The 26,282-nt window shown below is 39.1% G+C and overlaps 2 protein-coding genes and 1 pseudogene across 4 annotated transcripts; 1 reads left to right on the top strand and 2 right to left on the bottom strand.

The window, feature by feature from the left end:
* Positions 1-6,112, top strand: part of LOC149018491 (putative UDP-glucosyl transferase 73B6) — a 50,683-nt pseudogene extending 44,571 nt beyond the window's left edge.
* A 1,829-nt stretch (positions 6,113-7,941) lies between these two features.
* Positions 7,942-14,935, bottom strand: LOC149018490 (RING-H2 finger protein ATL56-like). Of its 2 annotated transcripts, none has more exons than XM_089152717.1 (2): positions 14,167-14,935; positions 7,942-9,446 (listed from the first exon to the last, which is right to left on the bottom strand). In XM_089152717.1, exon 1 carries the CDS (start codon positions 14,784-14,786, stop codon positions 14,208-14,210), a length of 579 nt encoding a protein of 192 aa, XP_089008843.1. In that variant the 5' UTR covers positions 14,787-14,935; the 3' UTR covers positions 7,942-9,446; positions 14,167-14,207. The 2 variants fall into 2 exon arrangements, with proteins under 2 accessions (XP_089008843.1, XP_089008842.1); XM_089152716.1 differs by having other exon boundaries at positions 7,942-9,479; positions 14,167-14,933.
* Positions 14,936-17,735: 2,800 nt separating this feature from the next.
* LOC149018489 (uncharacterized) lies at positions 17,736-25,754 on the bottom strand. 2 transcript variants are annotated; one of them, XM_089152715.1, is made up of 3 exons: positions 25,346-25,754; positions 23,862-25,192; positions 17,736-17,865 (listed from the first exon to the last, which is right to left on the bottom strand). In XM_089152715.1, exons 2-3 carry the CDS (start codon positions 24,964-24,966, stop codon positions 17,861-17,863), a joined length of 1,110 nt encoding a protein of 369 aa, XP_089008841.1. In that variant the 5' UTR covers positions 24,967-25,192; positions 25,346-25,754; the 3' UTR covers positions 17,736-17,860. The 2 variants fall into 2 exon arrangements, with proteins under 2 accessions (XP_089008841.1, XP_089008840.1); XM_089152714.1 differs by having other exon boundaries at positions 23,862-25,754.
* Positions 25,755-26,282: the final 528 nt, after the last annotated feature.

Raw genomic sequence — 26,282 nt, 5'->3', positions numbered from 1 at the left:
AATTAGAGATGGGAATCCCAATCAAGGTAGGAAGATCGAATTGTTCTTAGAGTCCAAGTCGGATTCAACAATCACAATGCCAGTTAAACTCTCTCTCTCTCTCTCTCTCTCTCTCTCTTCTCTCAATCACCCATATGCAAGTCGCTTTTAGAATCACACCAACTACCTCTCTGCTTGCTCTCTCTCTCTCTCTCTCTCTCTCTCTATATGTCCAAGTAACTTCAACTATAAATACCCATACCTTCACCCATAATCAAGTACGCTTTTTAGAATCACACCAACTAGCTATATGCTTGCTACAACTTGCTTTCTTCATTCAAGGATTAGGTATTCAACTAACTTGGTCGTCGGAGGTGTTACTTAACCAACCCAGTCGAGTACATTCTCAACAGGTACAGTACTTGATATTGCGGTCGAGCAAGGTTTTGCAGCAACAATTGGCACCATCTGTGGGAAGATGATCAAAAAGCCATTACGCATACTTGCTAGATTAGGAAGGTTAGTTGGAGATGATTCTAGTGAAGGCGTATAGGAGATTAATAAAGAGGATGCACCCTAAGGAGTATAAATAGTTCCTCATAATGATGCCCTAGCATATCAATCTGATCAGTTCGTAACAATCGGTCAATTTAACGAGTTGCAAAAGCAAATCCTAGACTTGAACAAACTAATTAGGGCAAGTATCCGTCAACAAGTAGCAATGCCTGGGACCGGCCAACAGGTTAATCCAATTAACCTTGATGAAATCAGAGACGGTCGAATATCAAAGCGAAAGGAGGTACGAACACCTCCACCCAACCACTCATCATGACCATCTCGAAGAAAGGAAAAGGAAAGGTCAAGGATAAATCTCGACCATCACGTGAGGCAGCGTCTAAGGACCCTCCTCCAAGTGACAATTATGAAGATCGAGGAAGTAGTTCTCATCCTACCAACGACCTACAAGGAGGAGATAACAATGAAGTTCTAGCCAAACATGCTAATTATGTAAACAAGCGGTTCAAGGAACTTGATGAGAAGTTGAAAAGCTAAAAGATTTGGCAAGGATGCTTTATATTCTGTCCTAAAAGAAGATTCTTTTGTTTGAGCAATTTCAAAAGCCGAGATGCCAAGGAATTTCAAGTGCCCAACCTTCACAATGGTCGATGGGACAAGATGCCCAAGACATCACATCGTGCACTACAAGTCTATCATGTCCTCATACAAACATAATGAAGTAGCCATGTGGAAAACTTTTCCCACTTCATTGATTGGAGCCGCATCCAAATGGTTTTTGGGACTCCAAAATGGGACAATTGAGAATTTTAACAATCTTGGTTGGGTTTTTCTATCACACTTTCAAAGCGGAGTAAGTACAAAGAAAAGAAATGACACTTTGTTCTCCATAAACAAGGATGTACGGAGTCAGTCAGAAGCTATCTTTGGAGGTTTAACAACTTAACCATTCAGATTGAGAATTTAGATGAGAAGATAAACTTTCATGCACTTTATCAAGGGTTCAATCACGAAGGACTACTCGAACACATCTTGTTAGATATGCCTAAGAGATATGCAGATTTGCTCGAACAATGCCATAAAAGCAAGCCGAGATATCAAAAACCAATGAGTTCCAAAAGAAAGAGCCAACCACATAAACAAAATAAGGAAATGTTCTAGCAAAGCAAAAAAATAACCACAAATCCGAGCAAAGGTGGTCGGCGAGAGCCAACAAAGTAGCCTGAGGGAGCATACACTTCCCTGAATAGTTGAAGGTCAAAGATCCTTATGCAAGTCAAAGGCCAAGGACAACTTAAATGGCCAAACAAGCTTCAACGCCGACCAAAAGATTGTGATAGAAGCAAGAATTGTGAGTTCCATAAAGATCATGGTCATTGGATTGATGATTGCAGGTAGTTGAAGACAGAGATTGAGAAATTAATCTCTCAAGGACAATTGAAGAAGTATGTTCGAGCCCTTCAACCACCCAACGGAAACAGGAAAAGAGGTAGGTTGACCAGCAAAGAAAGGCATAGAAGCCCTAGCAGAGGTCGACCAAGGAGTGAGGACAACAACCAAAGAAAATGATCCCCAATATATATATCATCGGTAGTCAAATAGAGGAGTCGATCCGGCAAGAAAAACGAAAGCTCGTTACGTAGGTAATGTCAAACTTGAGAGGTCAGACGAGAGGGTGGTATCAAAGTCGATCACCTTCTCCTACAAAGATATGTAGGATATAAAGACTCCCCATGATGATGCCCTGGTGATTAAAGTCATTCTAGCCAAAACTGAAGTCCACATGGTCTTAGTTGATATTGGTTCTTCAGCAGACAACTTATCCCTAGAAGCTTTCAAAAAATTGAAACTAAGTGAGAAGATGCTTATCCCATGTGGAGCTCAGCTATATGGACTCACGGGATCCTCTATTCGGGCAAAGGGAACAATTAAGTTTGACTTTCATTGACGAGCATCCATGCAATTAGGTCATTTAATCAAATTTTATAGTTGTTCATGACCGATCAATGTACAATGTCATACTAGGACGACGAACCCTTTATGCTCTAGAAGCAGTAGTGTCCACACCACACTTGAAGATGAAATTCCCTACCAAGAATGGTATCGAAGAGTGCAGTGCCAACCAGAGATCAGTCAACAGAGTTATGTCAACTACATGAAGAAAAGAGAAAAAACCAGTTCGACCATGTCTGTCAAAATTAGAAATGATTGAGACAAATAAGCAATGCATAGAGCCGAATAGATCGAGAAGCTAGAAAGAATTTGTCTCAATCCCAAGGAACCAAATCAGGGAACAATGATTGGTGCTGAACAAGAAATAGATTTCAAAGCCAGATTGAACTCAGTTTCTAGAAGAAAAATCGGATGTCTTTGCCTAGTCGGCAAATGATATGCTTGGCATAGACAAATGAGTAGTTGAACATAGATTGTGTACTGATCCTCAAGTGATTCTAGTTGTCCAAAAAAGAAGAAACTTCTCTATTGAGAAACATGAGGAGACCCAAATAGAGGTTCAAAAATTGAAGTAGTCAGGTTTCGTAAAACGTATTGACCATCCGACCTGATTGACTAATGTGGTAATGGTCAAGAAAGACAATGGAAAATGATAAATGTTCATGGACTACACCGACCTCAACAAAGCACGTCCCGAAGATTGTTACCTACTTCCTAGGGTTGACCTCCTTATAGTTGCAATTGTGAGACATGAAGTGCTTAGTTCCATGGATGCTTACTCCGAGTATAATCAAATTCTGATGCACCTAGCTAGATGACAAAAAACATATAGCCTTCATGATTGACAAAGTTAGTTACTACTATAAGGTGATGTCATTCACCTAAAAAATGCAAAGGCAACATACCAAAGGGCAGTAAACAAGATTTTTGCCAATTAGATAGGTAGAAGAATCCAACAAATCCAACTTAGGCTATTTCCAGGGGATGATGCCCTCACTTGGGTGGGGGCTAGAGGATGGAAAAGTCACTGTTAAATAGGTTTATAAGGCACTCATTATAGAGCAGGAAAGTGCCATCACCCATCAAGCTTCATCTTCACACTCCCCTCACTGGAAATCAATACCTGAGACAACTTGGATATCCATTTGGAAGAGTTCGGTGGCCCCAAAAATTAAATTCTTTATGTGGAGGGAACATGCAAAGGAGAAATTTCAATATCGACTCAAGTTGTGGTAGATGTGGAACCACCATTGAGTCCATCAACCATATACTTTTCAACTATAACTTCGCTCAGGTGGCATGGTTCAACAGCCCATTGGGCTTCAAATGTGTGAACAATTAGAAACACAATTGGAAAGTTGGCTTGAACATCTAACAATATGGATTTAGGCCCAAAGACAAAAAAGAAGGCCCATCAAAAATGTTGTTTTACTTGTGTTGGTTCCTATGGAAAGCTCGGAGTGATTATATCTTCAAGAAAAGGTCTTGGTCTCCAGAAGAAGTGAGTTGGTATGCATGGAACGCGGCAATTGAATTTACAAAAACCCGACAGGCCAAGTTAGGCTCTCATCAGATGCAACAGAGTAGGCCAACATTGTTAAGCTAGAGACCTCCCCCTATTTTTGGGGTTAAGGTGAGTGTGGACGCTGCTTTTAATCCTAGCTCCGGGAAGGCTGGCTTGGGCTTTGTAATTCGGAACCATAGAGGAACCCTGTGCTAGCGGTTTCAGTGCCTAGTATAGCCTCTTCCCCTCTTATGGCTGAAGCTCAGGCTCTTAGGATTGCTCTCCTTTACACTTTAGGTGAAGGGATTCATGAAGCCATCTTTGAAGTAGACTGTAGGAATCTTTTTCTCCTTGTTCAGGACAAGAACAAGCTTCCCTTGTTGGCTATCCAGCCCATAATCTGGGATATCCACCACCTAAGCCAGTACTTTGGATGGTGTTTGTTCTCCAATATTTCTAGGGACATCAACCATGTGGCTGATGCCTTAGCCCGGAGGGCCTTTTCGGTCGCGACCTCTACGAATTGGCCCATTTCCTCTCCTTGGTTACAGTCTCTTTGTTTCTCTGTGTACTTGGCTTTGTACGCCTCAATAAATTATCTTTTTACAAAGAAAAAAAAAAGCTCCTGCCAAATTTGTTTGGTGATCAGGCTTGGAGTTGTCACATAAACCTCCGAGCATTTTTAGTGCTAGGTATGGACCTGACAGAACATTAACCTGCACCCAATGATGTGTCAACCTCAGAGAGAACGTGTTCAGCCAAGAAGATCCGACAGTCTTCATGATTCAAGTTCTACTATAAATACCCCTCTCTTATAGTAATTAATGTGTTGCTCATTTACTCCCACTCTTTCTACTAAGCTCATTAGGTTGAGTAATTAAAAGCCCCTATCGATGTGATGTTGTTTTTGAATTTGACTTGATATTTGGAGTCGTTCTGCGATCACTTTCTTTTGTGTGGACAGATGCCAAACCAAAGAACCGAAGTTTAGCATGGTCTACTCAAAAGGGTTAGATTTGGGCACAACACTTAATGGAGCCAAATGAGGGTGTACCGGACCACTCGTGTTGTAGGACCCACCGACTGAACCAATCCAATCACACAATAACATGTGCATAAAGTCGCTTAAAGAGCACGCCACGCTAGAATCAGCGACCTACATGTCATTTGGGACACAAGTTGATCTATTGGAGGCTCAACTGGTTGAGGTTGCTTTTTGGTTGGAGATGTCGTGTCATCCTTTTATATGGGTTGTGACTTGTGAGCATGGTTCCTCGTGTCGGCGATATATCACCGACACGGGGCGAAAAATCGCCATGTCGCTGGGGGTGACACGACATCCCCCAGCGACACCAAAGTAACCAAAAGTCAACAATATATTGCCAACTTCTCGTCGATATATCACCGACTTCTCGCCGATATATCGTCAATTGTCGAAATATCTACCAAGGGTCGCCAACTTAAGATCTTCTCAAGCCAAACTCTGCAAATTCTTCTCCTCTCACACCCTTAGGGTTCCTCCAACAAGCTTCTACTATTTACAGTGACTGTGCCTCCATCGTCTACAATGAAACCACCTTCACTTGGTCTCAAACCTACCAGCGTTGCCTCCAAATCACTTCTGCAATCTCCTCTCTCGGAATTCGAAGAGGCCAGGTCATCTCTGTCTTTGCCCCAAATATTCCGGCCATGTACGAACTCCACTTTGCCATTTCGATGGCCGAAGCAATTCTCAACACCATCAACGTCCGTCTCGACACTCGCACCATTTCAATCCTCCTTCGCCACGCCGAATCAAAACTCATCTTCGTCGATTCCCTCTCTCTTTCCGTCCTCCTTGAAGCCCTCTCGTTATTTCCTCCCAATGCAAAATGCCCGGCTCTCATCTTCCTGGCTGTCAATGAAGACCCATCTCTCACCGTTTTCTCAAGGCCGGCGATCCCCAACCAAAAGTCGCCCGACTTTTGGCGACATGTCGCTCAAGTAGCCGTGTCGCCAGGGTCAAACACGGCAACACGGGCCGACATGTCGAACCTTGCTTGTGAGAGACTTGGTGCATCTTCACCGAAAAAAGAGAGCCTTGGTGCACAACCTAAAGATTTGGAGGAAAAGTCTAATTCTCTCCTTTGGAGGAATTTTATTCAATCCGTTTCCTTGTGAACAAAGGCCAAGGGTAAGTAAGGGTAGGATCACCTTTTCAAAATTAAGAATTGTATCAATAACCGTGTTACTTTTCTTGAAGAACAAATTACCCATATGCCCTTTAAGTTTGCAAAACTTATACTTACAGCTCCATAACCCTACAAGTTTAAAATCACATTAAAAGTTCTAACTGAAAATTTTAGTTTTTGATAATTTTCATTTGAACTCCTTGAAGTTTGGTCCAATTCATTTTAGTCCAAATAAAATGATATTTTACTTCTACCTCCTATGAGGTATACACAAAGAACAAATTAAGGACAAATATTCATTTTTATAACTAAAATACGTTAACATCCATTTTACCGTTGGATTTGCTTCATATTATCACTATTAAATCCTACAATGGAGAGTCAAAAGAATGGGTTTATGTGTGAATACTTTTTAAATGAGCAAATTGCACTGGTACCCCAAAATAGAGACCTTAAAGCATTGACACCCCATTTTATGTTTAAAAAGCACAGAGACCCCAAAATTGGATTTTCATTAGATATATTTGTTCAATTCATCACTAAAAACAGTTAAATTACTGTTTATTTTCAAAAATATTTATATAATAAACAGTGTATGAAAGGTTTTCAGTGATAAATTGGACAAATATATCCAATGAAAATCCAATTTTGGGGTCTCTATCCTTTTTAAATATAAAGTGGGGTGTCAGAGCTTTAAGGCCTCTATTTTGGGGTGCCAGTGCAATTTGCTCTTTTGAATTTACATTCAAAGGTTTAATAATTTGTAAAATAAAATCCCTCAATTTCTTCATGGATTTATGATATTGCGCACCAACAAAGATTCAATGGGTGAGATCAATCTAAAGTTAAGAAGAACATTTTATTTTTTCTTTACCCTTGACAATTCTCATCATTGAGGGTAGCCGGAGTTCATTGGAACAATTCCAACCTTAATCCGACATAATAGAGTCAACCGTAGTCACTCTAATCATAAAATGAGTAATAAGTTACCTATTTTTTTCAAATATATGTGAGCCTATGCCTTAATATAATAAAATAACTCATATGTGAAACCCTCAATGGGTCTTATAAGGACCCACATAATATGTGTGGAGAAAAAACATTAGTGCTTCTCCAACGGAAAGATGATCTGGACTCTCATTTTTCGCTCCTCCCCCCACCTAATATTAAATCCTGGTTCTGCCCCTACTTATCCTTGCTTCTAGTTGGATTCACTGTAAAACAAAATAAGTACGTGCTTTTATATGAAAAGGAACCGTTGCAACATATTGAAGGATTCTATTTTGTCAATTTATAAATTATTAAACCTTTAAAGGTAAATTTAAAAATATGTACTTTCGATTTTTATTGTTGGATCTAAATAACATGATGCAAATCTAACTATAGAATAGATGTAAGAGTATTATGGTCATAAAAATGAAAATTTGTCTTTAATTTTATCTTTTGAATTCAAGAGACAGAAGCAAAGTGTGTACAAGGGTTTTAAATGAAAATTGTCTTTATTTTTTAGTTTTGAAATTGATAGTTTTATATTAAAAAATGGTGACTATTACAAATAACACAAGAAGATCATTACCTATTGAGCAATTCACCAACCAACGATTAACTAGATTTTCTATTGACTTATTTTTATTTTTCACCAGTTTAGCAAATTTGTATTCTTCACGTCTCGTTAATTCTTATGCACATGAGTAGACTGAGCAAATTGATTCGAATGGTTAACGTAATTTTTAATTGGACACCTTCTCTCACGTTAGCTTTATTATATTTGGGCAACACGGGAACTCTCTCCCTTGTTCTTTTCAGTTCTTCCCCATTTCTTGTCTCAAGCTTCGTAAGATCGTAAGAAACCAATACTGGAAACGGTCAAAGCTCAGGAATCCATATCAAGAATCCAGAAAGCTCTCATGGCCTTCAAACACCATAAAACCCATTTGAGAAAAGTTCGAGGTCTTAAGCTATGATTTTCTGGTTCTTTACAAGGACAGAAAATCCATATCCTCTCTCTATCTGATACATCTCGGTTTGGCCTCCGTAGATCACCTATCTTCATTCACCTGATGCGTAAGGAAGCAAAGTCAGATACAGAACCTTGCACTTACCAGGTGCGTGTCTCCATCTTCTATTAACCGGAGCAAACTATTATCTTTAAGTGATGGACAAAAGAGAGCCCCTTAACATAGACTTTTCTAGACAGAGAAGATTTTATCTGAAAAACTTGGATGATCCTCAACGGTTTCAATGAGGTAGAACCAGTTCATATACATAATCTCAACATTAATGTAGGCATGATATGATGCTTTTGCTGTTGTTCATATGCAATCAAATTGAGAGTACCCAGGAAGGCTGGAGAGGTAATACCAATATCCAGTCCCCAACTAATAGGTGCATCAAGGGTTTAGGTAAGCAAACAATTAGGAAGTATGGAATATTGCATTTGCCACAAAGGCTGAATTTCCCCAAAAGCAGTTGATGAGGTTCCTTCCAGATTAGAAACGTTGGAGCATGCCTTCATTGAGTGGTCAGGTCAAAGATTATGGCACCCAGCAACAGGTTTAGATGAGAGAGTGAAGAAAAGAGGGTTGACATAAAGTTGGCAGAACACCATAGGAATTAATTAAGAGGTTCTACAACCACTGCAGATAGAAGTCACTGTTGGAGAGCTTCAATGAACTCTCTGGCATATGATTGCTGAGGCGAGTACCTGCAGCCAAATTGGAGCCAAATTTGTGTTTGAGGGACTGGGTGAAATCCCTGCAAGACTGGAATAGCTTATGAAAGGAGAAGGGCAAGGGCATATCGGAGAGAGCGGAGAAGAATTGCGCTTTGCTGTAGAAGTTGCACAAAGGGTGGTTATTGTTAGAGGAGCCCAAAGAAGATGATCAGAAAGTATTGTGACATGGAAAAGTAGAGCTCAAATACACAAGTCAGTAAGTCCTGTACATTACAACAAGATTGTGTTCACTTGATTCAGGCACTCTGATCACAACCTTTTGAGTTCTAATTGCCATTCAGAATCAAAATAAAATGATTTCAAGCCATGTAGAATACAAGTGCAGCCAAAGGTAAAGATGTTCCATTTTACCATCTCTTTATTTTGAATGCTACTAGCAGAGTGAAAAGAAATATAAGTGAGCAACATTGAATAATTACATCTCCCAATATATGAGTGATCAGCCAGGTCAGGCCAGAACTCTGGTTGAGAATTTGCTGCGCAAAGAACATTTCCCCATCGGATTTACATCTCTCAATAGAAGATTGACAAGTCACGTCAAGCGAGAATTCTAGTTGAGTATCCTTGGTGCAAGGAACCATCCTCCAAGCTGGGACAAATTGCCAATACTGGGTTAGGCGATCTGCCCTTGCACAAAGAATAGAAACTTGACAAATCAGTTTTAGAACAATAAACTACAGTAACTCACAGCAGAAATATAAGGCCACCAAATCTGATATAGGAGTAGCAACTCAGATTAGAATAGTGAGAGAGAAGCAATAAAAAGTAGAAGGAATGAAATCAGTAACTAACATACTAAACAAGAACTACAAAGTTAGACTCAGTAGCTAATTTCAGGTTTCAAAACATAGTAGCGTTAACTCACATTCTCAACTCCACCCCATCCACACAAACAGAGAACATACAAAAGTTTAGACTAATAATAAAATGGTTGTGATCTGTCACTACATGCGACTATCTAGACTACAGAAAGAAGAAAAGAAAAACAAAACACACTAGTAATTGTTGTTGTTGTTGTTGGTTCCTCTAACCTCATTTCAGGATATGCAGCAGGGCAAGGTAACAGACAGGAGGCTTAAACTCGAGACCACGTGGTGAGTGTAGGCTTAAGGCACCACATCATCACCATCCTCAATACGTAGCTGGTTTTAAATCTATTAGTAATTACTACATTAAACAAGAATCAGAAAGTTGGACACAGTAGCTTTTATCAGGTTCAAAAACAGACACATCAGTTGTCACCTCTTACTCTAAATTCAAACTTCTCGGCATTAGCCCAACTACCTTGGATAATCTAGATTAATAGTAAACTACAGATAAAAATTAAGAAAAATAACTGAAATCAAATAAAGAAAAAAAGATAGATCAACTAAGACATCTTCCACCTTACCAAAGCAAAAATCTCTGAGCTGAGTATTTCAGACCAGAATTTCAGGTTGCTACAGTAAAGGGTCAAAAATGAATCATGAAAATGGAGGTGCAGGATACCCTTGAAAATGCTACTATTTTCTAGACAGGAATTGATGGAAACTTGAAGATGTCTTGCAATGTCTGTATGAGATCTGGAACTTGTTGATAAAGGATAAATACAAAGAATGGGGGATCAACCCAAAACACAAACATGATAGTAAAGAAGAAAACTGTTACAGTAAAGAAACCGCATTAAAGGAGGAGGTAGGAATGTAGGATATCTAAGTATCTTATCAACCATAGAGGAGACATCCCACAAACTCCAGCCTTCTCATCGGACCAAGGTTTCCCTACCGCACGACACAGTACAGCAGACTTGAATCCCTTATTTTGGGCTTATAGTATTGGTCCATTATAACAGTAAACCTAGTTAAGCATTATTCCTAAACTGAGGTTGGTTTCTGGTTTTGCTTGAACTGACAAACCCAAAATTACAAAGTCCGTCATTCATATATTAAGCCTACTGTTATTCTAAACCCTTCCACCCCAGCATGCCTACCAACTACCACTTCACAATCAACAGCCACATTATTTGCCCTTCTTAACCAGAACTAAACCTAAAGGCCATCTAACATCCCCATTCCATCTCCCTGCCTAAGAACTGCCAGTCCACCTTCACAACCAATTGCCACATCATTTGCCCACCAACACAAATATCACAACCCACGTCCCACCTCCACTCCACTACAAGCCCTCAACATCTCAGATTGGAATTCCTGGATTCAAATTGGTGGGAATAAGTATTTCAAACCACACTCATGACTCAAAGAATAGGCATGTTGCACCGCATCAACACCAAAAGACATTAGCGGCTGCCAAAGGGTATACTGTATCACCATGAATCAATGTCCTAATTAAACTATTGTCACTTTTAAGACCCTTTGGCAGCCAAACTTCAAGAAGATTGATTTTTGAAACCTTCAGATCACTGCCTTAATATTTGAAATCTTCAGCCACGCTTTAATACCAGCTGAAATTTACTTTGTCGAATTGCAGTAAGAGCCTGTACAATAAAAGTCAAATGTTAAAAATTGTTTTCTGTTGAACATTTGACCAAATGAAAGATGTATGCGAAAGTCTCTCAAATATGTGCACCCTACTCAACCCCAACCACTTAAGCTATTTATGGTCATCATCTGTGGTCATCTCGTAGGGGTGGACCTAGGCACAATGGTCAGTTGACTACAGTTGTAAGCCTGACGTCAAGGCATGGAAACAGCCTAGCAGCAAAAGAAATTTGTGGCAGGGAGGGTGGGGTAATGCTGTGGGGGAAAGTTTCCCCCCAGACTCTGCTTCTACAGGAGCCCTCGGGACCGGGTTTACTCTCCATGATCATCTCTTCCTATTGTTGTTGTTGTGGTTGTAGTGTCTGTGTGTTTTTTGTGTAAGGTAAATGGAATTATATTCAACAAGTCACAAAATTACCATGGAAGGAAAGATGCCAATTTAAGTTGGAAAGGCTTCATGAGGAAGGAGTTACTAAACACAATAAGAAAGTGAGTACTAGTCTGCAAACAGCTGGAATATCATTCCAAGCTTTGCTTCCCAGTCTCAAACATAATATAATCCCAAAACTCTTGGTGAGTTCTAGACTTCCTCATCCAAATTCCAAGGCTTATCTCATACTAGATACTGTACAAAGCAACACAGAACATAAGTCTTTCCAACCAATCACCATAAGTACTACTTCTGAATCTAAAATTACCCAAAGCCATCCACTTTCAAAAGCAAGAATCTGCTACAGCCTGACCAGCACGTTGGAGGACGCCAGACCATAGAAATCAAAAAAGGTTCAATAAAAAAAAAGGAGCTTCATTGATTCAAATCCAAACCAGCAAGCACAAACAGAGATTTACTTCCCATAATGTTTTAGTTACTCCTGGTTGCCATTACATCTAATAATATCAGGTTGCTCAGGGGAATTAAACCATAAGTACTACTTCTGAATCTAAAATTACCCCAAGCAATTCATTTTCAAAAGCAAGAATCTGCTACAGCCCTGTCCAGCACGTCAGAGGATGCCAGACCATAGAAATTGAACAGGTTCAATAAAAAAATAGGTGCGCCATTGATTCGAATCCAAACCAGCAGGCACAAACAGAGATTTACTCCCCATAATGCTTTAGTTTCTCCCGGTTGCCACTGCATCTAATAATATCAGGTTGCTCGGGGCAATGGCCCAATCTTTTTGTTCAACCCAATCACAGAATTTTGTTGATAATAATGACTTAAGATTCCAAAGCAACATTGACAATAATAAGAATGTTGTTCCTTAAGATCTTTCAAAATTGCCTAAGTTAAATAATCCGATCTTCATTTGTGAAGGATATGATTATCCCACTTTAAGGGTTTTTGAGAGGGGGGGACTAGCTTTTTTCTGTTTTGAAGGTCATCTCCTTCTCAAGGATTCAGGCCTCATAAACACAGAAAATCCATTGGGAGCTTAACTTTTTGGTTCCCTACAGGGCCCACAATCAGGGTTGAAGTGGAGAAAAACCTACCACTCTACCACCCAGCTACTCCAACTACTTGATCTGGTGACTAATCCAGTGAAATGAATCAGCAACAGAAACTATTCCATGTTACTCTCTTGCACAATTCAGCCAAACAGAAGACCTTTACCCTCAGTCCAGATGAAAATGTCCTCAACTGGGTCTCTTATAAGCACAAAAATTTAAATGAACCCCAGAACTTATTTGTATGGTAGACCCACTAAGTATGGTTTAAATATTAACTGTCAATGGCATTTCACTTGATCTCAGCACAGAGAAAAAAGAATTCAAATAATAACATTGGTCTCCAACTATATTCTACCATTAGCGACTGCAGACCTTCTTTGACTTCTGCTGCAGCAGGATTGAAATTGTCTCCCTTAGAGTCCTATCCTACTTGACCTCATTGCAACTTTGAAGCTCATTTGGCATGCTGTGCTGATCTTCCACTGGCTTTGCACTCTCTGAGGTCCAAATTCTTTATCATGGGGCATTTAAAGGATAAGCCTTTGAATTCAAATTCAAATTCAAATCCACCTTAACTCTATCCTCGATTGATCTTATCTCCAACAAATCAAGAAGAGTTTGAGTTATGGTTAAAGTGTCCACAAATTGTAGAGTTTGATTATAAACAAGTTGTAATTCAAATTCGAATAATTCAACTGTTTACAATCAAACTCTACAACTTGTCGACACTTTGACATTCTTCTTGATCGATTGGAGATAAAATCAATCAATGATAGAGTTAGTTACGGTGGATTTGAATTCAGAGGCTTATCCTTTACAGGGCACTAAAAAACAATCAACCATGCTATGCTAGAACAAGTGCAGTTTTCAAGGAGATTCAGTCACTATCTTAACTCTCTCGTTTTTATTCCCCGGTCATTCTTGTCAATCAATCCAGTTATTCCATGCTCACAGTGACCGCATCGGAATTGATTACCATATTGTGGGTAATCTTCTCAGATCGAAATAGGTTGATATTTTCTAACAAGGCTTTTTTCCCTGTTTAAAGCTATGAAGTGCATTAATATCTCCAGCAAAGCACTCAACAGAAGGAAGCGATTAATAATTTGGATAAACAAATAAATAAATATATATATAAATAGCAGAAAGAAAAATTATGCTGGATTCTTTTCAATTTAGATATTAGTAATTGTAGTAAAATTTGATCCACATTCAATGACATCAAATACGAATAACATTCAAGCCTCAATTATATCCCACAAGGATTAAATTTGTTCGAAAGAACAAAAGAATCAGAACCCAAAAATTGTAATCTTGCTAACATAGTGTACAATAGTGCATCACCTAGAAGAGGGAAAAAGTCTAAAAGGAAAAACTTACAGATTCATCAACGGATGAATTAGGGTCCGAACCCATTTGTTTTATAAACCTTGATCCCTTTCCCTCAATTTCCTATAATCCTCCGAACCCAATTGTGACCCTAGTTCAACAGATGCACGACAAAGCGGACAAGCAGCTACCCTTATCAACCACGAATCAACACAATTCGCATGAAATACATGGTTGCATTTTGAAAGAACCCTGCATCTCTCTCCTTCCTTGAGTCCTTCCAAGCAAACAGCACAATCTTTATTCAACCCACGTTCCAACACAACACTGTATTTGAAATAAGAAAGTTTACGCAGCTCTTCTTGCAACAGCCCAAGACCCAATTCATCATTTTCACAAGCAAAATCGAAAGAGAGACTCTGTCGGCGGCGACGGCGTTGCAGCGCCCCACCTGCGAGACAAATATGAAGAAGGACGATGGCAGCGATTCCGAGGAAGATGAAAAAGAGGGAAATAACGAAGGCCATAACTATGGCTTGAAGAAAGAACGAGAGCAGCTTAGGGTTCGGCTTTGTAGTGGTTTGGTGTGGTCGTGATGTGTAACGGCCTGAAAAAACTGAATTTTCACGGCCAGGCTGCAAGGTAATGCCATTTTCTCCGTCTCTGCTCATCTCTCTCTTTCTCTGCAAGAATTGTGCTCAATAAAAATCGCTTCTGCTTTGGCTGTGGCGTGGTAGTTATGTTCTTGAAAGCTTTATTTTAATTTCACAAAGGGAGATGAGATAGATATATAGATACGCACAGAAGAAAAGGAGAGATATCTGATCTCTGTTCAGAATATTCTTGGGAGAAGATATGGACATCATCCCAAAATCGATTTTCCGTACACATTTGTCTAATCTAACCCTTCATCATGTTCGTGTATTCATTATTACAATCAGACGGTGATGTATCAATAGAGTAGACCCATCTGACGCAAAACCATTAAATTGGAATCTTTATTACAAAGATTCTAAAAAGTCGGTTGCCTGACGGGGTCACTGAAATTTAGTCCACGCAATGATGGGTGGTGTGTGCCACGTAAGCATGAAACATTCCTTGCCTGGTTAAGTCTTAAGTCGGTAATGCCATTGTAAAGCGGAAAAAACTAAAAAGGACTTGAGGGGTAAAAAGTCGTTAATGCCCTTCCCGGAAAACGGAATATCGGTAGTGCCGTGAAACTGTGGGCTCCTGGCCAAGTCAGCGCCGCGGATTTAGAAAACTCTTTGCGGTCTCTACTCTCCAGTCTAGTCTACCGTCTCAAGTCGTCCAGTCTCTGAAAAGGTGCTGATTTGAAAATCCATTACAATAAAAGGCAGAATAAAGTACTGAGTTCGTTCAATGCTGAACCGGCCAGAAATCCTCAGATAAATAATATAATGTAAGGGTGGAGTCTGGATCAGCTCTCCGATCGGGGAGAACAATGTGCTCCCTTAACCCTTTTGAACCACACATAGTAATAAGGCACACTCAATGAGTCTCATGTGAGACCTACTCTTGCTGTGTGGTTCAAAGTTAGAATTTCATTTGAGAAATAACTAAATTGAAAGAGAATTCTTTCATACTCAAATTCTTGAGTGGAAGATCTATATTAATATTATTTGAATTTGAATTATAATTTGTTTACAATCAAGCTCTACAACTTGCTGACGCTTTAACCATAACTCAAACTCTTTTTTATCAATTGGATATAAAATCAATCGAGGATAAAGTTAGTTACGGTGAATTCGAATTCAGAGGCTTATCCTTTACATTCAAAAACATCAAGGGAGAACATTGGTTTTTTTTTTTTTTTGGTCAATGGTGGGTTAGTAGAGCGGTTAAAAGCCCAGACTGCCATGGGGAGGTCTTGGGTTCGCATCCATCCGGCAACGTTTAATTTCCAGTATTAAAAAGCACTAGTACCAAAAAAAACATTGGTTTTTTTCGTAACAGAGAGCTGAGCTGAACTCGTAAGGTTGGACTTCAACTTGCTTCTTCATCATCAGCTTATTGGAATGGTGGGAAATATGGTATTGGTAATCCTGGTTTCAATAAGGACTAAGGGCGTTTCAAAAGCTAATCTCACTTCTTAGTGTTCTTAGTTAAACATACTCCCCCCCCCCCCCCCTAAACCTGACTCAGAGTTGAAAATTTTTTATTCCTGACCCTAAATCTTAATGTGCCAAGCCAAGTCCTATCCCACCCTTATTGTCCCTAAGTGGGCCGGGTTGAGACAGTTGGCCTTGTCCCTCCTTGCTTCTGTTTCTATGTCTGTCTCTATTTTTGGATTGCCCTTGTTACTAAATCCTAACCTTGACCCAATTAAATCTGATATAAAAAAAATTAATTACTTAAACCTAGAAGAAAGGACAAATGTAGTGATTCTTTTCTCATTCTCTATGCAAGTTGATTTCTTGTTTATTTGGGCTCAGGACCATAAAATATTAGAGATGGGTCAATGGATCAAGCAAACAAACACTAATCTAGGTCGTCCTTGATCCGCGTTCATGGTCAAAATCTTGAACCAAGACCTTGTTCCGCTTAAGGCAGCTACCAGAGTTAAACTTGCAGCCCTAATTCTAAGGTAGCGTTAAGTACAATATCAAAAGCTTGAATTGTTATTGCAAGTCAATTTTCTGTGAAAAGCTTCTCTGTATTTTGCATACATGAATTATTTGGGATACTTTGGTCAAACTATTCAGTAAATTATATGCGACGGTCATAACTAAGGAGAAGATAAATTAAGCCATATGGCATTAATTATATTTCTAGAATTCATAGTCCACCCATAAATCAATTCTGTACAGTTTAGTCAAGATCATCAGAACACAGTCAACATTGGGAGCTATTCTTATTAAATACTGAAAGCAGCTGGAATACTGGTTCATCTCCAGGAAAACTAAGTCATTTCAATCTGTTCAAGAAGAAGACTATACCTTTTACCTACTCCATGAAAGCCTTTGAATTGATCAAATGATTAGCCTTACCCGTTTCTTTCTTATTTCATCAATCTTGCAGGTTGAAAACCCAGTTCAATACAACTTCAGTCAAGTGAGTTGCTAAGTCAGCAAAGAAAACCCAGTAGCACCAAAGACTTCGATGTTAAGGTGTCCACTGATGGTAGCTGCAACTTGCATCATCAAACCAAGCTTCTTTTTACTAAAAAAATTTCAATTCAGATTTAACAACAAACACTGCACACAAGTGACTTCAAGCACCACTTGCAACCTAACCATAACAATCTAGCAGCAAATGAATTTTTCATTTCAAATGATGAATGAGGCAGATACCATAGCCATGGTGTTTAAACATTTTCAGTTTAACAAAGCAGCAGTGGCATGCCAATATAACACCATGGATTGTGGGACTTGCAAGGGTAAACCTGCAACATTTAATTTTACAGTGAACACACAGATGAAGTATTGAATGGAAAACTCATGTAACACACCTGCTACGGAAAAGAGGATCACCATTATACTTCTCCAATCAAGATGGGGTCAATACATGCTTTTACGCAATATTTCTGGAAGAGCCGTTAGTTTATTAACAAACATCCCCCCCCCCCCCCCCCCCCAAAAAAAAAAAAATCAATTATTCTGTTAGTTCCTTTGGACTAATAGCTCCTTATGCTTGACCCCTTTACCTACAAGCTCAGATCACCCCTGGACCAAGAAAACTGACATGGAAGTTTCTTCTTTAGGCCATGCCCTACAATCAGCATTCATCACCCTGAAAAATGAACATACTTGGATCAATATCCTTGCATTTATAAATTCATTTATTTCTATTTTTCCTCACAGGTATTTCACTTAATCAAGCAGAAATGTTGTTTAAATAACACATTAACTTGACCAGAAAGCAAATGTAGAAGTAGGCATTAATCGTAGAATTTGTTGAGACTATTTTGCTTGTATTTGATTTCAAACGGACAATACTAAGTGAAAGATTCACTTGACCAGGAACTCTTAGAAAGACAGAGGACAACAACGGCAGATATCACAGCTCCAAAATATACTAAAATATGCTCAGGACTAGCTAGAATGCTATATCCTCTCTTCTATGCATGAGTTTTACTACTTCATACCACATTCTCACTTTTCCTTCTCTGATCAATCTCCCAAAAAAAAAAAAAAAAAAAAAAAAGAACCCCAACAGCTTGATGCAAATTGAATTCAAGTAAAAACTATCAAAGTTGAATTTGATTCTTCAGGAGGCAGCAGAGCAATCATACTGCAGTGGAAGACAAGATGATATCACATTTAGTTGACCTGTTGGAAAAAATACTATTTCATTTTCAAATGAATTACTTCTCTTATGAGCTATTTACTAACAAATGTAATACGACCATAAATCTGACTTGAAATGATAGAAATCCAGTAGTAGAAAGTGAATGACTCAGCTTCCTCCAACTCAGCCTCTGAAAAATCTGCAAAAGCATCCGTCTTCCAACACAAGCTATTTACTACCAAAGATAATACTTATCATAATTATTCCCATTTTCTTTTGTTTTCTTGTTCTCTTTCTTTTTTCTTCTTCTTCTTTTTTTTTAAAGATTTAGAAGAAGATGAGAAAGAAAAAAAACAGAAACATAGAGGACCATAAGTTGCACCACCACTAAAGAATTCCACAAAAATCAACCAATTCCTATTCAAATATCATGTTATATGCGCCCAACAATAAAAAGAACACAGGAAGAAGACAGAGGCCTGTGTATGTTCCTAGATGGCCACGCTAGAGCAACTTTAACAGTTGAACCTGAATAGTCAGTCAACAACAATCATATTTCACCAAAAAAGAATGGTCACATTTTTGCTTTGAACCACTTTGGTCATGTCTGAATCTCTGCATTAATCATGTAATAGATACATGTAGAGCAATCAGCAAAGACTGATTTAGGAAGTTGAGATCCTCCATCTATGAGGTAGAGGATTGTGCTCCCCTCAACCTCTCTACCACATGTTTAGCAGGGGGCCCCACCTCTAGTCCACCTTGTCAGTACCCACAGGTGGACTTCCACCCCTAAAAGTGTGGTGGAGTGTGAGGGAAGCACAATCCTCTACCCTCGCAGATAGGGGATCCGAACTCAACTTCAGGTAGTTCAGACTTGAGACTTGAGCTACATCACCCTGTTAATGTCGGTTTGTTATGAGGCACCCTTACATGACACATAAAAAGGAGTCTTGACCAAACACACCTTAAACATTCCTACAACTCAAATCTTACATCATGGCATGTGGACAATCAAAAGTTCATACCATGCTAATAACTGTTTACTCAATCTTTCACCAGCTTCTCTAACACCTTACCAGGTTTATCCATCTAGTCTGGTTAATAAAAGTTTCTTCCTGATTTCTAAACATTCATATGCTACTGCCTAAGTTTGACAGGAACAGACCAGACTCATCATATTACACTATCTTCAAGATATTAGACTAGGCAAACTCTGTTGAAGGTAAATCCCACAAAAACATAGACGACAGACTCTCCCACAGTCTGTCAGGTCTATAACCCTTTGTTATCTCCAGTAGGACCGGTGATAGTTGCAGCTATCAAAAAAAAAAATCCAGTCAACACGCCTGTTTGCATGGAAGTTCTAGCAGCAGTCTAGCACAGCAACAAGGCCAGCAGCATTAGCACATCAACTAGTAGTCTGGAGATGAACAGCAGGAAATTTGAAGGAAGGAGGTCACAGCTGTTTTCGATGTCTGTCTCACTGTTGCAGCAGCTTCAATAATCTTAGCACAAAAGGAATTAACAAAAGAAAAGGAAATTGAAAATAGATAGGATCAGTCGATTTAGCTCTCAACAGAAAGGCTCCTTAGCCTTAGGTGTTTAGCTCTCATACCAAGGTGTTAACCCTTCTTATCACTCAACAAGGACAACAGTATAGTAGCAGCAAGCAAGGCTTCTTCATTAACTTCATCATTTTTCTGGGCTGTGAACAGCCAATTGCAAATTTATAAGGCAAAGGTTTGCCCAACAAGATATAGAAACTAGACTTTGCTGCATTATTTAGCTAATTTTTTCAGTGATAATAAAATAGAGAACACCCTAATTTTGAAATTAGAAACTAAATTTTAGAAACTATTAGGCTTTATAATTCAGCCACATGCATGAATACTAAGATAGAACTAATGAAATTAGATTTAAAAATTATAAAATCTAATATGCCTTAAGTCCACTGAAGCTGCAGTTGGTACATGCAAACAGAGCCCACTAAGATCTCCTAGGAATATTCTCATCAAGGACAAAAAAGGGACTGTGATACTGTTTACATAAACAATGTTTTGGTGTCTTTTTAGCCCTTCCAGAAGACCAGCTGGGCAATTTGACTTGGTCCATTTGGTCCCATTGAAGATGGTTCAGTTTTACTCAAGTTTTACATCAAGCTTATTAGCATTCACAACATAAATTATTCATGAAGCCACAAGACTTACAATTTCCATGGTTTCCCATGCATGTTGTAGCAAAATGTGCAACAAACCTAAAAGGTGAGAGTAGTCAATACACCCTAATTTTCAAATGTAAAAGGAACTCTTCAAGAAATTAATTAGAGTACTTTCTCACCTTTGCTATCAAAGCTACATTAATGGATACAATCCCTGCTAAATGTAGCTCAGTTTAATTCAACCTACTTGGGTAACAGTAATACAGTTTTGCAACAAGGATATGTATAAAATGGCAAGTGCTGATTAACAGCCAGATCCATGATGAGATCCATTGTGGCAAGCTTCCCCCAGGATGGTTTGAGTTCTCAATTGTAAAGCCCATCTCTCCAACTCAAGGAAGCGGGTTGACTCAAGACCTCAGCGAGATCCCACCAAGTTGTTGGAATTTTGTTTCCCAAACACTGTGACAGAAACCTGTCATCCAGCTTATTCTAGCCCTTTTGAACACATTGGTGACCTCAGATTTATGAGAAAAAAATACTGTAAATGTGAGCTCCATCTTTGGCCACAAGGTTGGAAACCACTATAAACCAAAGTGAAACCTTAACATGGCCTACTGTATGAGCGCATCATATACTCATACATTAATACTCACAGTTCAAAGAAGTCTAATACATTGCACCTTGTCCAAAGTTGAAATTACAAAGTTCAAATAATAATCCAATCATCAATGTTGCAACTTGAGAGTCGAGACTCAAGATCCTATGTGCTAATCACATCATCTTGTCTTGCACTTTATCTTGTCTCGCTAAATGGACAAAAGTGAGATCATGTGAGCTCTTGCACTATGTCCTCAAGCCATAATATTTAGAGGACTAAAAAAATCCCATGGAAAAACAGGAGGCTATGGGTCCATTATCCAACCATAATAATAAAATGGTTTGTGGGACAACATTATCTAATTGCAGGAAATCTATGTGGACCATTATCATAGCAACCTTTCCCCTCCAGGGTGTGGACTGCTTAGAACAGAACAAGAACTTTTTGAAGACATATCTTAATCGAAAAAGAATTGACTTATAAGTGCACTGCCACACATGGATTTCATTATCAAAAAAATAAAAGATGAAATCAACAATCCATAAGAATTTCCTGTAGACTTCTCAGGACTCCTTGCATCAAATGTAGACCAACAGTAGAATCATTTAAGCTACTTGCTGTATGCTATTGATTTGAAGTCTGGGGCAGTTAAGGAAGTGTTGACCTCATAAACTAAAATAATATCTAAATAGGCAGAAACCTGCAAAAAGATAGATAAAATGGAGAAAATATGTTCATCCCTCAGAAATTTGAAAAACCAAAATAGAATACATGAATTATATGTATCTTCTAGTTTCAAAATGATGAATTGGTTTCAGAATTTTCAGCAAAAAGCCATCAATATTAAGATTATATTTCCAACTGAAACAAACCTTAGAAAAAATACAATAAGTAATTTTCAACAAGAAAACATAAGTAAACCTCAAAAGTATCTCCAACAGTCAACTACCCATATGAAGAAATATTAGACTACCAGTCATAAGGGCATACCTAATGCACAAGGCTCCCACCTCTGCAGGGTCAGGGGAGGGTCATAACATAAAGAGCTTTAACCCTGTTTTCATAGAGAGGTTGTTTTCAGACTTGAATCGGTTGTATTATTTTTAATATAATAAAATAATAAACGTTTCATTTAAAATTGGATTTATAAGTGCGGAAACTTTCCTTTGGTTATTTTAGGAAAGTGTGTGTTATATAGTCCCACATTGGAAACTGAGATGTCGGAATCCAAGTTAATTATAGGTACGCCTATTAACTTTGATTTAATATAAAGACATGCCATGCGTGTGCGAAGGACGGTGTCCGTCCGGGCGCCTGCGCGCGTGGGGCTGTTTGGCGCTTGGCACCGCACTTAGCACTTAGCACGCTCGAGCGAGATCGTCTATTTTGATCAACGGCGATCTAGGGCGATGGAAGTAGATCCATAAATGTCATCTTGATGGTTCAATCTAGACCGTTAGATCGTGCGGCCGACGATCCAACGGCCCGGATCTGACGTTGGCATTTGTATCCCTACAGAGAGGTGCACCCATACGAATAGAGTCATGAACTGTTCAGTAGAGGCACCTCAATGCCTATTCATCCCCTCTAGTTTCTCAATAGTAGTAGAGTAGAAAATCCGAAGTTTTCTCTGTTCTTGAGTTTTGTGCTGCGGAAACTCGGGAAACAACCTTGAGTTTGGGCTTCTTTGTATCCTGGGAGACGGTTCGCTGGTACCTCTTAGCACCTTTCGTGAGGGGCAAATTACGTCTTAAGGACAACGATAGTACGTGCCTGGCTTCAGGTCATGTATCTTGTGCTCCTGATTACACCAAGTTTTATTTTTCAACAGAATCCATGACCACTGGATTACAATTAAAAAACCTTTATGCCTATCAAAACTCTTCTCCAAAAAAATTTCATAAAATAAGTAGTACATCCATTTGGGGGAAGACATCTGAACATACAAAAAATTAAACAAACAAGTGATTTGATAATCTTTACGGACAAAAACACGATGTTGTATTAAAGATCACCTATTTCAGATCACTAATCCTATTTTGAGCTCATTAGTTTCCCTAGACTTATTTTGAGGAATATACAACTACCAAACTTTTATGACCAAGGTTCTCTTTCACTTTCAAAGCTTCAGGAGCTTGTGTGATGTTTCATTGAATTCCATTTTCTATTTTTCCAAATTCTTCTTCCTTTTAATTATAGTTTCTATTAATTGAGGACAAGTAAATCAAGCTTCTAATTTCCACCACACTATAGTAGACCATACTAGTAAGCTGATAGGGACCAGTAATTCCTTTTTCTTCGTACATATATAATATATATAAAGAGGATTTAGATACACAACTTGTTGGGTTTCCAATGTTTAAATAAACCAAGTTTCACATTTTTGTACAATTTCAATTGCTGACCCAAACATTTTATTTGTTTATAAAACAGATCCCTTCCAGAACCTTATTAACAACTTTATTGTCATCCAAGTACGAATAGGGAAAGGAAGAGAAAAGATTTTCGGTTCCACGAACCATGGATTCTCTTACTAAAAAGAATACCAAGTTAGCAAACCAATGGCATGAATCCACAGGTAGAGTCAAATGTTCTGTGAAGAACCAAAATGAAGCAATCTCAGCATAATTTTGCTTTAAAATCGTATAAATTTGTTAAAATAAAATCAAAAAACAAACCAGCATTGCTTAAAAATTGATCAGGAACTATAAACAGCAGAAAAGGACTTAAACTTACCACTCGCCTCCGTGCTTGAGGGAACAGTTGGTTCGGCCATCAAGGATGAACTTCCACCATTATTCTTTTGATTGTGTGGTCTCCTGGCAAAAAGCTTAGCAATCTGCAATTGAGTGTTAGCTATTATTTCAGTTCTCTTGAGCTCCATTTCGCTCCTCCTGATCTCTGCCTCAGCCCTCAGGCGTTCTGAATTCTTGTGCATTTCCATTCGTGCCTGCTCAATCTTCAGGAGAGAATGCGCAAGCAACCTTATACTCTCTGCCACATCACTGCCTGAATTCTTCCTCCGCTCCTCTGCCACATCACTGCTTGAATTCTTCCTTCGCTTATATGGGTTGACCTTGCCAGACCCTTCTCCCCTGATGGCAGTCTTGCTGGTCGGAGTACTTTCATCACTGTCTGTTATCCTACAGGATTTCCTGTTACTGGGAAGTGCATTAGACTCGTCATCTTGATTGCTGTCTTGCATATTTGGATCAGCTTCCACATCAACAAGCTCACAATTTAAAGGCTTCCCAAGGTTCTGTGGATGGGTATGTCCGCTGTCATTAACCCATTGTAGGACGTGCTGCGTGTCATCAGTTTCTACTTTCAACAGAGGCTGCAAACCAGACTCAGGCACAACATTGGCACAACCATCAACCTTGGATTGAGAGCAGTAAGTTCCTTTCAATAATCCATCCATCCTGGCATAGAATTGCCAGGAAGAGGTGGAAACAGAGTTGTTAGCAGCTGATTCTGCCCGATAGCGTTTTTTCATGGATTCTATCTTGTTCTTACATTGATTGGGAGTCTTTGCCGACTTTGTGGCACTACATCGGACTGAAACCTGCTGGGCTATCTCCTCCCAATCGCTTCCCTTCAACTTAGCACGATTCCTAAGAAACCATTTTGCTTCATAAACATCAAGTAAGCTCATCACTCCTCCTTCACTCCATTCATCCCTTTTAATCCTATCTGGGGGTTTTACTGCTGCAAGTTCTCCACCACCCACTTGGATTTGTGACGATTGCAGGCACTCAGCAGGCTTATACACATCCTTCTCTGGGACTCTTTTCTGGGAACCCTCATTCATGGGACGATTCCCTATTTGCAGACCATCCATCCAATCCACAATTTCAAGCAAAAACCACCCCGAAGATCCCTAAAACATGAGTCAGCCCATAAAAACCCATCATTCCTTCAACAAACCCAAACTAGAGAATCAAATTCTCTGACCTTCTGAAATTTTTGCGGCGAAACTATCATCTGGGATGATTCACTTGTGTAAAAACCTTCGTGCTATCCTCAATTTCAAGCGAAACCCATCACCCAAACCCATCACCCAAATCCTTAAAACACCAGAAGAACCATCACTTACTCAATAAATCAAGACTCCAATCAGAGCTTGATACAAGCTTTATACTTAAGAGAGAAGAAATGAGTAGAAGCAGACAATGGATGCGAGATTAAAGAAAGAAATGCAGATTAACAGATGAACTTACAAGTAAGCAAAGAGTTCCATTCCAAATGAACAGTGAAGAAGAATCTAGTGAATAGGCTCTTGCCGGGTTCAGCTGTTGAGATGCCCCCTCTTTTCCTTCCTTCCTCCCACAGCAAGAAGATGCTGTAGTGAAGTAATCAAAGTAACAGAATAAAGAAAGAGGAAGAAAATCGTGCAAATGAGGGATAAAGACTTTCAGAGCATCAACCACCCACGAATCAATACACTCAGGTACCAATTCTTGTCGATGATTCCATTGGGGCCACGTGGTAGGATCTGCGACGTCAAAAACCAGAAAAGGGAGCATCTGTAGAGAAAATGCGAAGTCTTTGGGGACCTGAGTTGGGTGGGAGCTTGCGTCAGATGCTGAGGACAAAAATGAAGAAGAGAACACTATTCTTTGGATTCTCAAACGTAACATCACACGATCGGTTCATGAGATAGAGAACCTACGAATGATTCTGCGCGTGCGCTGTAAACCAGAAAACGGTCGATGCATATGTGCTTTGTCTCCATTAATGATCCAATAGTTGCATTCTTAATCTTTTCCATTATTTCTTCAAAATGACCAAATTATCCTTCATCGCTAACTGCTTCTATAAATTCAAGGTTTTATTTTACTCTCTTCAATTTTTTCCCAATTTTTTTGAGCCATCCCTTCCTTCTGGTTATATTCTCACCAATCTTTCAATCTCTTCTCCCCTTCTTCTAAATGTGCCAACACCTACCTTTGCTAACTACATGAGCACGCATTGTGCAACCACCAGTTCTTATGCTTTTCTTTACCAATATATGTAGAAGGTCTTCTTCACGATACATTTCACAATCTAACTATATTTAATGGTACTAATATGGTCTCATCTTCCATGTTGACATCGAGGGATCAAAAACATAAGATAGGCTCCTATAGTCATCGCCATTCTATAAACTAATTTTTA

The sequence above is a fragment of the Hakea prostrata genome, chromosome 4, assembly GCF_041222555.1.
Source record: "Hakea prostrata isolate BN-2017 chromosome 4, UWA_Hpros_2, whole genome shotgun sequence".
Classification (NCBI taxonomy): domain Eukaryota; kingdom Viridiplantae; phylum Streptophyta; class Magnoliopsida; order Proteales; family Proteaceae; genus Hakea; species Hakea prostrata.
The sequence above is the reverse complement of the archived record's forward strand: the minus strand, read 5'-3'. Positions and strand labels throughout refer to the sequence as shown.